Source organism: Hyperoodon ampullatus (assembly GCF_949752795.1).
Source record: "Hyperoodon ampullatus genome assembly, chromosome: 17".
Classification (NCBI taxonomy): domain Eukaryota; kingdom Metazoa; phylum Chordata; class Mammalia; order Artiodactyla; family Ziphiidae; genus Hyperoodon; species Hyperoodon ampullatus.
This window is the reverse complement of record NC_136930.1, coordinates 69,883,729-69,898,751: the sequence shown is the minus strand read 5'-3', so window position 1 is coordinate 69,898,751 and position 15,023 is coordinate 69,883,729. Positions and strand designations below refer to the sequence as shown.

At 52.0% G+C, this 15,023-nt stretch overlaps 2 protein-coding genes across 2 annotated transcripts in view; one reads left to right on the top strand and one right to left on the bottom strand.

Moving 5' to 3' along the window:
* The window catches only part of TG (thyroglobulin), a gene marked incomplete at both ends in the record, with an annotated part of 239,988 nt that overhangs the window by 16,271 nt on the left and 208,694 nt on the right, over positions 1-15,023 (bottom strand). Inside the window, 2 exons of the mRNA XM_079722325.1 lie at positions 1,830-1,937; positions 4,657-4,838. Coding sequence (XP_079578451.1) covers positions 1,830-1,937; positions 4,657-4,838 — 290 coding nt within the window. The remainder of the gene's footprint in view (positions 1-1,829; positions 1,938-4,656; positions 4,839-15,023) is intronic.
* Positions 13,170-15,023, top strand: part of SLA (Src like adaptor) — a gene marked incomplete at both ends in the record, with an annotated part of 60,390 nt that continues 58,536 nt past the window's right edge. Inside the window, one exon of the mRNA XM_079722326.1 lies at positions 13,170-13,268. Coding sequence (XP_079578452.1) covers positions 13,258-13,268 — 11 coding nt within the window. The remainder of the gene's footprint in view (positions 13,269-15,023) is intronic.

The window sequence follows — 15,023 nt, the reverse complement described above, 5'->3', positions numbered from 1 at the left end:
GGTAACATTTACAGGTTTCAGGGGTTAGGACCTGGTATCTTCAGGTGGCCATTATTCAACCTACTATAGGGATGTTGCCAATTATAATAAGAAATCGTGTATGTTTGTAAGATGTCCCTTGATGCTCTTGCAAAGCAACACAGGTTAGAGAGGGATAATTTATAATCCAGACATTATTAACACCAACTCAGTGAGAGGAAACCATTAGCCTCATTTTGTAGATGAGGAAACTGAGGATCAGAGAGGCAAAGGAGCCTGCTTAAGATTGCACAGCTGGCAAGTAGTGGAGCTCATCCTTCAGCTCTAAAGTTCACTTTCGGGACTGCCCTGGTGGCGCTGTGGTTAAGAATCCACCTGCCAATGCAGGAGACACGGGTTCGATCCCTGGTCTGGGAAGATCCCACATGCTTCAGAGCAACTGAGCCCGTGCACCACAGCTACTGAGCCTGCACTCTAGAGCCCGCGTGCCACAACTACTGGGCCCATGTGCTGCAACTACTGAAGCCCATGCGCTCTAGGGTCTGCGTGCTGCAACTACTCAGCCCGCACGCTGCAACTACTGAATCCCGCAGGCCTAGAGCCCATGCTCCGCAATAAGAGAAGCCACCGCAATGAGAAGCCTGCACACTGCAACGAAGAATAGCCCCTGCTCACCGCAACTAGAGAAAGCCCACACACAGCAACGAAGACCCAACACAGCCCCCCCAAAAAAGTTGACTTTCTTACACTCAGTCTCCCTGCGGCCCAAACAGACCATGGACATGGGCAATGGATGTCCTCGCTCCATAGGTCCTTGCTTCATACTCTCGTATGAAATGAAGCAACACACTCTGGCATCTTGTGACACCTGACCCCCTGACATTCTGCTACCAAAGGACCTCCAATGTGAAGTGGCTAATCTGATGTAATTTGTGGGAATCACATCAGATTATGTGGGAAGTCACTGGCCCAGCACTGGGGGGATGCGGGGTTTTCCAGCGCAGGTGAAGAGCTCAGGACTGGAAGGTCATAAGAAGCAGAACATGTGGCCTCACAGTCCTCCCTCCAATGCCCTGGAAACCTTGTGCCCCAGCGACGCATGCTGCTTTGCCCTCCCACTGGCCGAGACCAAATATGTCTTGTGACACCACTCCTCTCTGCTCCTTTGTTCAGCTGATGGCTTATGAAAACCGAACCTTTGTTCTTTTCTTCTTTACTTTTAAATCTTTTCTTTGACTTCTGAGAAACTCAGGATCACATTCTGGGCCCACTGGTTGCCCCTTCCTTTATCACTGGTTTTCTTTTACTTGTACCTCTTACTTTTCTTTTCCATTTTGATAATTTTATTGCACTTGAGACTTTTATTATAAGATACATTGAACTTATTCTGGAAGTTAGAAGGGTATATAAATTAGGGGTAAATAAAACTCCTTTTGTTGCAAAAGAAATCTTTTTATACTTTGGAAAGTCATTTTCTTAAGTTAAGCTAAGTGTTCAGTTTTTAGAGACATAAACAGGTAGGATTAATAAAGATGGCTCCTCCCCCCAAGCCAGGTCAATCAATGAATGTCTAATGTTGCAATTCCAAACTGCTTTCTACATCTTTTATTTTACTTGCTCTTCCTACAAGGCTGTGAGATAAAGTGGTGATTACTATTCTACCCATTTTTCAGATGATAAAACTGAGACTCAGAAAAGTTAAGTGACGCATCCCATGTCATTGAACCAGGACTTGTATGATGGTCCTGCCTTCTTTTCTCTGCTGCCCTGTGGATCACAGAAGTGACAGGGACCCTCTGTCAGATTCTCTTTGTGTGCCCACACCCGCTGTGGCCACGCAGCCACCTTACCTGCTGTGGCCGTAGCTTTCAGGAGCGTGATACATGAAGACGTTTCCTTGGGCTCTCCTTGCCCAGTGTCTGGCCATGTCGATCACGGGGCAGATGATAAAGTAGTCCCTGGTGAGAGGACAGAGGATGGGGTTTAGCTATGCACAGCTCTATGGACAACAGTGCCGGGTAAAGGCTTCTCCCAGGCAAGGGCCCTGGGTCACCAGCCAGCCCCTCTGCGTAGGCCTGCAGAGAACACACACCCCCACCTCCTCGCACCCTCCAGCTTTCCTCTCGCCCCTGCTGGCCCCCCTGCTGGCGCCTGGTCCAGCCTGCTTCATGGAGGGCCGCGATCACACACTATGTCCATACGATGCATCGCAGGGTCAAGAGACCCATGGGACAAACACCTTCCCAGGACATCAATTTTACTCAAAGACTTGGGAGCAAAACATTTTATAGTAAAATGAATATAATATACTATGAAGCTGAACATAAAATAATTGTGCATTCTGAAGGAAGGTGGAGACCTCAGGGACGTTTCAGGTGTGTGACACCTTTAGACCAGTGGCTCTCGGCTGGGATGCCTCCACGCTCCAGAAGACGTCTGGCAATGTCTGGGGGACACTTTTGGTTGTCACAGCTGCGAGTGGGAGGTTTTTACTGGCACCTAGTGGGAAGGGGCCAGGGATGCTGCTAAACATCCTAAAATGCACAGGACAGACCCCACAGCAAAGAACTATCCAGCCCCAAATGTCAACAGGGAGGAGGCTGAGAGCCTTGCTTTAGATTCCCAAAGCTCCACATCCACTCCCCCTTTGGGGGTGATGTGAATAAATCTCAGAAGCACCCGCTTTCAGCAGTGGGGTCCTGCATGTGGACCTGCACCAGCTGCGTGCCCAGAGGCAGGCCAGCGTGGCTAGAATCAGGCCACATTTGGTTGGTCTGGGGCCACCAGGTTCTGAACCCACTCAGCATCCCTGCGTCTCCCTGATGCTCCATCTCCTCAGCTGAGAAATGGGGCCCAAGGGCCTGACCCTGCAGAGATGCTGACGACCCCCACAAACGTCCATCACTGAGGAGGGCTTCCTACCCCTCTTCTGGCGACTGAGACCGGCACCTCCAGGGTTTACAGGAAAGGCTCTCACAGAGGCTGGGGCTGCTGGGAGGGTCTGGAAGGGCAGATGAAGGCAGCCCTCTTTACCTCATGGTCCCCTGAGCAGCGGTGAGCAGGACGGGGGTGGGAGCAGACCTGCAGAGAGTTCCACCCTGGCTGCGCTGTGGACGGGCCTTGCCGAGGAGACTGGAGGCAGGGAGGCCTGTGGAGGCTGCTGCCTCAGTCTGGCCAGGAGAGAATGAGGACCTGGCCTAAGGGAGGAATGGAGTCCACCTCCTCAGTGAAGCCTTTTTTGGTTACCTGCCCTCCTTCAGACCCCTGCTCTTGCCCCTGTTCACAGATTGTCCTCAAAGACAGTTACAGGCAAAGTTGGGGCAAGAATGGACATAGGTTTCTGAACTCTAGCCCTGAGCTCTTTCTACAACATTGATCTAAGCCAGTCCCGACTTGGCTGTGAGCCTCTCAGGGTCCAGGATTTGGACATCTGTGAGTTCTTCAGGTCCAGTCTGGGGCTGGGCCTCCAGGAATAGGTGTTGGCTATTTTGTTCAAAGCTGAGCTCTCTGCTAGAAGGAAAATTAGAGGCTTCCTGGTCCCCAAGATCCCAGGGGGAGGTACAAAGTTTTATTCTGAGCTAGCGACCCTCTGATTGGAAGCCACAGATTCCTGGGAGGAATGACCAAGCAGGACAGTGGGCCTCAACATCCTTCAGTCCATCTCTTCTCAACAGGGTCAAGTTCAGCAGAGGCCTCTGAGCCTTGACAGTGGCTCTCTCCCCGGGGACAAACAGCAAGGGCCAGCGGGGACCTCCCTCCCCGAGGACAGGAAAGAAGCTACAGGATGCGGAAACCACCTAACCGCACTCTCCCGGCTTGGAGGGGGGCCTGTCAGGGAAACAGAACATGTCAAGCGGCTGTGAGGAGCTCAAAGGTGACACGAGAGCTGGAGTCCCACTGCGGTCTCATCCCAGGGGGCTCTGCAGGCACAGAGAACTGGAATCCTGGCTATCTCTTGACGGTGCTGAGAGGGACATTCTGGGGACGGCAGAGCCTGTGATGGGTGGAGGCACCCACTAACCCCTCTTGGGTTGGGGGACCTGGGCAGACTTTCCCAGGGAAGGAAGCTTGAAGCGGTGAACTTGAGCAACAAGATCCATAAGCAGTGAGTGCAGAAACGGCAGCCCCCGCACCCCGCTGCCCGGGAAGGGGATGCACGGCTTCAGGAGCCCTGGGTCTTCTGTTCTGGGTGTGACATCAGGCACAAACCTTACCCTGTCCAGGCCTCCATTTCCTGTGGAAGGTGAACTCTGGCCGCCCAGCAGAGTCACCTGGGGGAGCCTTGAAAGGTACCGATGCTTACGAGGCCTGGGCTCTAGCCACCCTTGGAGCTCTCCTCGCTCTGCTCTCAAGGGCAGCAGGGGTCCAGGTACTGGGCTGGAGGTGGGGTCCTCTCTGCTGGACTGCTCCCCGCCTGCTCTCCATCCACACAGCTGAGCGCAGCTTCTCGGTTCGGGGCATATCCAAGCAGGCACCCTCTGATGGCACGCAAGCACCACGGACAGGAGGGGTGGGTCACCCCTCGTGATTCCCAGTGGCGGGCAGGCAGCCCGCACTGGGGACTGAATGACCAACACAGATGAAGCAGCAGCAGCAGGCCCCGGTTCTCCTGGGGGATCTGAGCATCCCCACGGCCTCGGGGAGGTGCAGGCAGGACAGGATGCCCTGGCGGCTCACCTCGTGGCAGCCTCCAGGGCGCGGGAGAAGGCGGCGTAGTCATCCGCGTGGTGTTCCAGGGCGTAGTACCAGGTCGCCGCAGCCTGCACGCGCTCGTCCGCCGCCTCGCCGCCCAGAGAATTCTGCAGCGCCTGGTAAAAGGCTGTTTTGCTACTGGTCCGGCCTTGACTTTCCTCAAATTGCTTAAAAGAAAATATGTGGAAATTCCCCAGTCAGATTCTGAAAGGCCCGACGGAGCATAGCTCAAGCCCTTGGTCTAGAATTTTCTCTCTCGGAGGCAGTGGAAGATGGCGAGAAGTGCGTGGGAGCTGGGGCCGGACTGCCTGGTGGGAATCCCAGTTCTGCCTCTTTCCAGCTGTGTGGCCTTAGACAAGCACCTGGGGCTTCCCTGGTGGCGCAGTGGTTGAGAATCTGCCTGCTAATGCAGGGGACACGGGTTCGAGCCCTGGTCTGGGAAGATCCCACATGCCGCGGAGCAACTAGGCCCGTGAGCCACAACTACTGAGCCTGCGCGTCTGGAGCCTGTGCTCCGCAACAAGAGAGGCCACGACAGTGAGAGGCCCACGCACCGCGATGAAGAGCGGCCCCCGTTTGCCACAACTAGAGAAAGCCCACGCACAGAAACGGAGACCCAACCCAGCCAAAAATAAAAATAAATAAATTAAAAGAAGGCTCAACATTAAAAAAAAAAACAAACAAGCACCTATACCCCTCTGTGCCTGACTGAAGGTGGACACAGTGGAGCCCCTGGTGAGGGTCAAAAGGGTTCATACACGTGAAGCCCTGAAAATGGCGCCTGGGGCCTAACAAGCGCTCACTGAACACAAGCCTTTGTTGCAGGCTGATCACGGGTCTCACGCGTGCTCGTGCACTTGACTCTCAGCCAGCTTGTCACCTGGTTTTGTTAGGAGAGCTAACCTCAGTCGCATTCACTGACTCAAGCATTCAACGTACGGACACTGTCTGTACCCTTTTCTACTGACACACTCTTGGTCCAGGGCCAGCGGCTTGCTAGGCCTGGGAAACAGCCCTGGACATGCTAATCAAGCTCCCTGCTCTCAAGGGACTTGCGTTCTAGTGGGCGGAGGCGGAAAATAAGCAAAGAGTTGTGCAGTTCATCCGGGACAGGTGCTATGAAGAGAAACGGAGCAGGGTGAAGGGATGGGGGCAGGGCTGTTTTATATAGGATGGGCGGGGAAGGCAGGGAGCTCTCTGGGATGTGTGTCCAGATGGAGATAACTCTTCCTCCCTCCCTCCCTCGCTCCTTTCCTTCCTTCCTTCTTTCCTCCTTTTTCTTTCTTCCTCACTCTCTTTTTTCTCTCTTCTTTTTAAGATTTATTTTTAAAGCGAGGTAACATTGGCTTATGACATTATATAAGTTTGATGTGTCCAACATTCCGTTCCTACTTCTGTGTACCCTACAGCACACTCACCACCAAAGGGTTAGTTTCCGTCTGGTCACGCACACTTGAACCAGGAAATGAAACGGAAGTTAATCCCTTTTACCCATTTTGCCCTCTCCCCAGCCCTCCTGCCCTGGTCACCACTACTCTGTAGCTACGTGTTTATTTTTGCTTGCTTTGGTTTGTTCATTTGTTCGCTTCCCATATGAGTGAAATCATATGGTATTTGTCTTCCTCCTCTCCCTTCCTTCCTTTCTTATCCTGTCTGCCTGGGAGAGTCTGGGGAGGCCATGTCCTCCCCTCAGGACTCAGTTTCCTCATTTCTGAAGACAACGGGTGGAGGGGCTGTCAGTGACGCAGCTCTGGCATGGGAGATCCAGACCCCTGGGCCCTTGTACGGTCCTAGGATGTGTGTTTACATATTTCTAGGCTCTTATTTCAACACTGACATGTGCTTATCAGGATATCCTGACATGTTTAACTTGTTTTTCTAAACATTACCAAGCACACAGGAACTGTGATTAGAATTCAAGGAGTGGGTATGATCAGTAAGCAACCCCTTCCATCTGAGACACTCTTTCAGCACATTCTGGGGTCCTGGGTTGGACTGCCTTCAGCCTGGCTCGCCAAGAGGCTGGACGAGTGGCTGGAATCACTGATCAGAGGCATGTCTGCTGGTGGCCACACACCAGCTTCAGGAGAGATGAGGAAAGGAGACAGGGAGAGGTGTGCAAAAAGGGCTTCATTTAAATTCTATCTATATTCTATCTATCTATCTTCGTTATCTATCTATAACGGGTTATTTCTTGGAAAAAGATCTGAAGCAAATGTGGCAAAATATTAATGTCTGTTAAATCTGAATGGTGATGTGTTTCTTTCTTTTTTTTTTTTTTTTTTTGAGGTACGTGGGCCTCTCACTGCTGTGGCCTCTCCCGTTGCGGAGCACAGGCTCCAGACGCACAGGCTCAGCAGCCATGGCTCACGGGCCCAGCCGCTCCGCGGCATGTGGGATCCTCCCGGACCGGGGCACGAACCCGTGTCCCCTGCATCGACAGGCGGACTCTCAACCACTGCGCCACCAGGGAAGCCCTGTGATGTGTTTCTTATATCAGTGTTTTTTATATCAAATATTTCTGACCATGATCTATAATAAAAAAGACATTTTATACATGCAGAATCCACACACACACACTCACACTCAATGCCTGTAGTAACATTCACGAATAACATTCATACTCATTGCTGTTAACATACATGATATATCTGATAGTTTCGATTCTAGCCTATTCTAGTCTAATCTAGTCTATTCAAAAATGCCTGCCTGAAATCTATTTAATTGACTTCACAGCCTACTAATAGTTTAGGGGGAAACCTGCATTATGTTATTCTCTGTTCTTTACTGAGTTTTTGGAATATTTTATCACAAAAATTATATTAGTCACCATTCGCATAACTCCAATTATTGCCAAACATTTAGCATGTGTATTTCACTGCAGTATCAAAATCACCATATGAGTTGGGCGGTTGCATAAAATCATTGCCAAATTCCAATGAAACCTGCATATAAGGGGCTTAGCACAGCTCTGGGCACACATGGTCAGTAGCTGTGAGCAATTACTATTGCCCTGTCCCAGGCGCAGGCAGGGGCCCCTGGGGTGCTTCAAGATGCTGCGCTGAATCCCCAGGTGCTGTTATTGTCAGTTTAACGCCTAGTGTTCCAGAACTACCAAGCAGCGGAGGGGCACGCAGGGCTCTAGCAGGTGCCCAGGAAATAAGTGTTGGACCAATGAATGGAAGAGACACTGACCTTCATAGAGATAACACAGGTGAGGCTGCAAGTCCAAAGTCAAACCTCCTAGATTCAAATCCTAGAGCTGGAAAGACCTGGGCTTGGATGCCAGCTTTGCTACGTATTAGCTATGTGACCTTGGGCAACTTACTGAATCCCTCTCTGCCTTTGTTTTCTCCTCTGTACAATGGGCACAATAATATTACCCTCTTCATAAAACTGTCCTGAGGTTAAACGAGATGACACCTATACACTGTTAGCATGATGTCGGCGGCTAGGTGTCTGCAGCTCAGCTGGCCCAGGAGAGCCCATGCTTTAGAGCCAGGCCTGATCCAGGCTGGTCCCACTGGCGGTGGGTCCAGATCCTTGGGAACTCCTCTTCCGGATCACTGCTAGAAAACGACGACCTCACCCAAAGGACAGAGCCTCCTTCACGGGTGCTGCGGAAACACTTTCCACAAGAGGGCACCTTTTAGGAGCAGCTGGGCACCAGGCCCTGGGCCTTGCTAGAAGTACCTCCAACAATCTGAACAATTCCATGGCTAGAATGCTAAAGGGAGGGGCCCAGGTTCTGCTTCCACAAGATTGCGATTCGTTTCCCATTCTAAGGGGATCTGAGCCCCTGAGACAAGCTGGGCCGTGGCTGCATCCACAGTCAGTATTTTGAAGAGACGGCTGGAGTGCGGATCTGAGCCCCCGGGGGGCGGGTGGGCATGCGAAGGGGCCCGTTTTCATGAGGACCCAGGTCTGTTCCTTCTTGGCGAGGACAGAGGCACAGATGCTGTTGCTGGTTTAATTAGAGAGGCAGCGGGAGGGAGGTGGCCACCACGTGACTGCCAAGCCAGGGCCGAAGCCACAGGCTGTAATGACAGGCAAGACGTGCCTCAGAGGCGGGTTTGCTGGGCCTGGGCTCATTAAGGGCCGTCAAGAATTGGCACAGGTGCAGTGCGCAGTTTTAAAGGACCGCCCTTAACACCTCCCATAGAAAAGTTAGAGCCCTGGGAAACATTTAGCGACCGTGGACGTGTCCACAGTCACCTTGGATGCCTGTGACCTAGGGGACGGAGTGTGGGGTTCGGACCTGGCTCCGCAGGCAACCTCAGAAGACTCACTGCTGGACAGTAAGTTCGTTCACTGAATACCCCTCTCTGTGCCTGGGGCCGATGTTAGAATCAAAAGAAAATTAATTGTTATCAAATGGGTGACAGTAAATATTACTTCTCTCTCCCCTCTGGTTAGTAAATTATTAGAAGTAGGTGTCCTTGTGTTCACCCCAAGTTTGAGAAACAGATGACAGCCACGTTGCTGCAGGGTCTTTATCTTCAAGTCACAGTTCAGTCAACAAATTTCTGTCAAGCGCCTGCATGTGCCAGGAGCAGCTCCAGGCATCTGGGGTACATCGGGGAACCATACAGCCCATGTTCTTGGACCTTTGGGGGCTTTTAGTCGAGTTCGGGGGAGGGATGGCACAGGACAAATATTTGTGACAGAGGAGGTTCGGTGGTGGTCAGCACCATGGCACAAGCGGACAAGCAGGGCTGGGGAGGGCACAGGGTGCTGGCTGGTGAGGGTTGACATTGTAAATGGGCTCATGAGATGGGCCTCGGACCTCGTGGAGGACAGCAGAGCTGAGACTGGAGGGAAGCGGGTGTTGGGTGTGGGCTCTGCAGGGCCCCAGGAGGGAGCCCGGGAGCTGCTGCTTCTTACTGCCTCTCTTCTGCCGTGTGGATCCCACGAGGCTGCTCGGAAGCCCAAGGTGATCCTCAGAGCTCTCCATACACCCGCGCCATCCTCTACTCTCAGGGACACGGCCCATCCAGATGCTCTTCCCGAATCCCCTCCCTCTTCTTGGACCAAGGGACACTCCTTCCCTCTGAGGCTGATGACTCACTGCCCAGCACTCTAGGGACCCTCCCCTCTGCTTGTTCAGCGACGTCACTGGGTAAATCTCCCCCCTCTTAGAACCTGTGACGTGCAACTCTCCATGACTCCTACCCCCACCCAGAACGAAATGCCAGCCAAGGTGTCTGTCTGTCCACCTCGGCATTCCCAGCGCAGGGAGTTCACCCCTCACCCCACAGCTACCTGGCCACCCGCTCCCCCACCTCCATGCTGGCCAAGGTCACTGATGGTCAGCGCCGGTGCCGGCGCTGCTCACCATCCCCGTCTGGGGCTCTTTCTTGCCTGGACTTGGTGACCCTCCCCATCTCCTTTTCCATAAAATTCTCCATCTTGGGCTCATTTCTGGACCTCCCCGCCACCTGGCTGTCTTGCCCACTTTAAATGCTGATGTCTCCGCCCCCACCAGTTGCCACCCCTGCCCTTTCTCATCCCCTTCCGTCCACACACGTTCATGAGGTGGTACCGTTTCCTCCCTTTGTTTCGACAGTGATCTGTAAGCTGACGATTCCTAAATCCCTCTCCAGCCTGTGTGCTTCCTCACCTCCAGAACCTTCTTCCCCTCCTATTTTCCTGACCTCAGTGATGAAGACCAGTACCCAGCGACCTGATTCGAAAAGAGATGTTTCCCGATTCCTCCCACTCCCTCATCTTCCCCAGTGCTCTGCGGTACCCCAGTCCTGTCGATTCTCCTCCTGAGGACGTCTTAACGCACTCCTCCTGTCCACTCCTACGGCCCCATCGGGGCTCTTTCCCTCCTCCTCTGCTTCCCATCCTGGGGCAGAAGCACTGACAATGTTCTCTGGGGAGTGGGGACTGGAGGAGGAGTGCTTTGTACACAGAAGATAGTGAATTAACTCTCGTACATTGATTACTCTTGATGTTATGCAAAATGGTTATGACTTGGTAAGTTTGAGAAGAGGGAGACCTGGGGCAGCCTCTCCAAAGGCAATCGGGTGAACTCTGAAAGGATGAATGCATGAACAAATGCCCCCAGAATTCTATAGAGCTCTGAGGTAGGTGGAGACACAAATACTCTCTCATTTGATGGGCATAAATTAAAGACATGTTGTTGGCCAGCAGCTGAGGATTTGAAATGAACATGACACAGATCTTGCCATGGGACAGCCTGGTAAGGTCGCAGAGGTAATGTGGCAATGAATGAAGTGGTCATGAAACCTGGTTGAGGGTTGGTGTCCGGTGGAGATGGAGATACAGTGGAAAGAGGGTGAGTTTGGGAAGCACGTGACCACTTCTTCACTCTCCCCTCAGCCTACTCTGATCACTCAGGCCTTCCACTAACCCCACTGAAATGGCCCTTACCCAGGGCGCCCAGGACCTACATCCTGTCAGGTCCAGGGGTCAGATCTCTGCGCTCAACTCACACCACTTCCAATGACACTGTACACTTGACCTTGGCTTCCTTTCAGAAAAACGTACTTTTCTTGGCTTTCTGTGACATCATAGTTTCCTGGTTTTTCTCCAAATCCATATCTATAGCTCTGAACTCTCTCTTGAACTCCCAGCTCATCTACCCAGATGCCGATCTAAGATATATCCCAAATCTGGGCATTTCTCACCATTACCACGTCGTTAACCTTAATTTAACATAGCAGCTTGCTCCCTGGACCTCACAGTGGACCTCAGTCTGGTCTCTACTTCCTTTGTTACCCTTCCATGGTCAATTTTCCACAGAGCTGCCAGAATGCTCTTTAAAAAGATGAATCGGCATAGTTGATTTACAATGTTGTATCTGTATGGTAAAACTATTTTAAAAAATGATAATAAAGTGAATTTTCCTGATTACTAAAAAAAAAAAGATGAATCAGTACGATCATCCTCTAACTTAAAACTTTCCGATAACTTCCCCCTGCAGGTAGAATAAGTCACTTTTCTGATGACCTAACAGGTCCCTGCAACACATCTGCCTTCCCCTCCTACTGCTTCCTCCATCATCCGCTGGGTTTCCCAGCGCCTGGCCTTCTGTGTCCCCCAGACCAGCGCTGCCTCAGCCCTTTGCACTGGCCCCTCGCCTCACTCGCCCCACAGCTGGCCCTTCTCATCACTCAGGACCGGAAGCCACCTCCCTGGACTCCGTACGAAAGTTCCTTCCCCCGTTGCATCACTTCCTCTCCCGTTACTGTTACACTTTTCTCTTCCTTTCTCTGCTTACGCATCCCTGTCTGTGTCCTCTCCCGAGAACAGAAACTCCATGACCGGGAGCCTTATCTGTTCGGGTTACAACTATCCCCCCCAGCCTGGAGGAGAGCCTTCAGTGAGTATGTGTTGGCTGCATGCACGAATCAACTCGGGACCTGCCCTGACCACTGGGTGTGGATGTGACGGGACAAGGGGCCAACCTCTCCACCATCCAGCAGGCCCGGTGTCCAGACCCCACCATCATTGCAGGGGTACACGATAAAATGTTCCTTTTAATTTAAAATCAGAAGAAAAATAAATATAAGAATGGATATATAAGAATGAATCCAGCCTACATTCATCTTTTACCTGCACAGTCAGAAAATACTTTTACTGTTTTGCGGGGACAAGTCAACCCTGCCGATCCCTGGCTTCCTCTGCACTGAGAATGATAATCCCACGCATCAGGGCCGGGGGACACTTAGACGAGGTGCCGTGTGTGCATGACAACTCTGAGGGCCGGGTGGCTACAGCGCCGGTGTGGAGGGGTCCCAGCGTGGTTCTCAGGGGTTGGACACTGTCTCCTTCACCTAGAAGTCCTCTCATAACTGCAGGGCTGGTCACCCTGTGCCCATTCAAAGCCTAAAGAGAAGGCAGCTCCGACTGGTTAGGCAACCTGCCTGAATTGCATGGCTAAAGCAAGGAATTGTGACCCATTTTTCTGATTCCAGGTCCTGGGCTCTCCAGAGAGCCTCACGATGCCTAGGGTTGTGATCCTCGCACCACCCCACCCCAAAGGGCTGGGGAATTCGGTGCAGCAGCCCCTCTCTGCAGGAAATCCATGTACTTCCCTGGGACTCCTGTACCATCCTCTGCTATAATCTGTCACCAAAGGCTTGCTTTTCCCAGGCTGGAGCTCGTGCCAGCGCCTGGGGCTGCCAGGTGCCACTTTCCAACTCTCAGGCAGGCTGCCCTCCCCCTCCCTACTCTCCGCAGGGCCCCCATCCCACCTGCTCCTGGATGAGGCCAACTCCTGGCCAAGCTCAGGGGCACCTCAGCGGTGGCGATTCTGATTTTTCTCGCCTTCCTTGGAGATGCTTGTGCTTTGGAGGGGAAGGCAGAGCATTGCCTCTTGGAACAAATCTGCTTTTGATCATGCAAATTAATGCCCGGTTAATGTAGGCAGACTGTCAGTTTCACCAGTTAGGGAGGGAGAGAGAGAGAGAGAGAGAGAGAGAGAGAGAGAGAGAGAAGAGAGGGAAAAATCCCCACCACGGCAACTGATGAAGAATTTCAACAGAAAGCTGCTACTTCAGAAAATAAGATCGTTCTCTGCGAACAGAGCCTTTCCAGGCATCTCAGGCAGCGCTGATGTTCCACGGGTATGTGGTTAACTTTGCTGGTGTCATTAAGACTCCTTGGGTGGGCCATAGATGGCTTGGGGTGGTAAGTGGGTGAGGGTCTTCACGTGGAATCTCTGGAAGCCCTACCCAACCTCTTAGGGCTGCGGGAATTTAGTGGGTCTCTGCTGATGTGATGGACGGGTGAGTCCGGGGGCTCACGTGGGATGGGAGGGACGTCTACCCCTCCTGTGACTTCCCCCAGGGAGCTGGATGGTGTGTGTTTGTGGGTTGGGCTCTGGATGGTACTGATGTAGGGTGGCATGAGGAGAAAGCATGTGTGTGCATCTGCCACGATTTGGAAAATTGGCTCAGGTCAGGCGAGGTGGTTTAGTGACTGTGCGTCCTTTGTATTCCTGCTTTCTTGGGATTATTCTCTGGATTGGGGACAATGGCTTTGGATACTGACCATAGTAGTACAGTTAAAGAATTAAGTGAAAAACTAATATTTATCGAGCACATGGTATTTGCCAGACATTGTTGCATGTATGATTTCTTTCAATATCTTTATGAGGATATGTACTAATAATCTCCCGATTTTACAGATAGGGAAACTGAGGCTCAGGTTTGGAGAACTCAAATACCCCTGACCACAGTCCATGAACACCCAGGGCACTCTCCCCGCTCCGCTGACAGACAGCTGGGGGAACAGGGTCCTGGTCAGTTCCTTCGTCACTGGGTCACTACTGCTGGCAGCGCCACTGCGGGTCCAGTGACACGCCCCCTCTTCCCTAACTGCCCTGAGGTCCTACAGTAGGACGACCATCTCTCCAAATAGTGTGTATCAAACTGCATTTTAGTTACTTACTTTTGCCCATTTTCTATTTTGTTACTTGACTGAGCTCCCCGAGGGCAGGAATTTAATTTGTATCGATGCCCCCAGACACCTAGCACAGCATCTGGCACATAGTAAGTGACCTTGTGAAGTGTCCCCATGACTAAATGAACAGGTCTCTGTGTTGGGAAAACATACCTGAGACCCTGTTCTAGGCGGATGTGGAAATTTTCTACAGTTGGTATGTCCTGCTTCTCAGCACAGACAGGGTGGGAAGGGCTCGGCCATATGGATGGACAGAGGATTCAGGAAAGGAATCGCTGGGATGGAGGCCCTCAGGAATGTGCCATCCTGGGATTCTCCTTGGCTAATGGCAGCTGGACTCAGGTGTTATGGAGCCTTCCAGGGGGAAATGGAGAAACCCACAACCCAATGCTGAATACAGTCACGAGCAGGCTGAGGAAGGGAAGGCAACCTGGAGGGCACGAGTGAGCAGAGTGTTTGGATATAAAAGAGGAACTTCAGTACCGCCTCCAGAGGGCAGCTGGTAGCTCGGTTCCCACTTGGGTGTCCACACTACTCCATGGTATTTCTGTGTTGGGCATGACTCTGAGGATTATTCCTCTGGGCTATGATCTGGCTGTAGGGTGTTGTAGGTGGTGCTAGTGTATTTCCATCCCTGTCCTAGAGTTTAGCACACAAAGCACCCCCAATTGGAGGCAGAGGACCTTCAGTGGAGACTTGGCTTTGCAAATGACTAGCTAGTAGACCTTGGGACAATCATTAAACCTCTCGAAACCTATTTCTTCCTCAGTACAATGGTGTTAAATGTTGGTTCGTGGGTATGGAGCTCATAGCCTTATGGCTGAGATAAAAGAAGAATGTGGGTGGAACTGCAAAGTCCTTTGCACCGAGTGGCCCTGATTCTAGCTGGGTTTGTGCTCACCCAGCATGCTGTCATT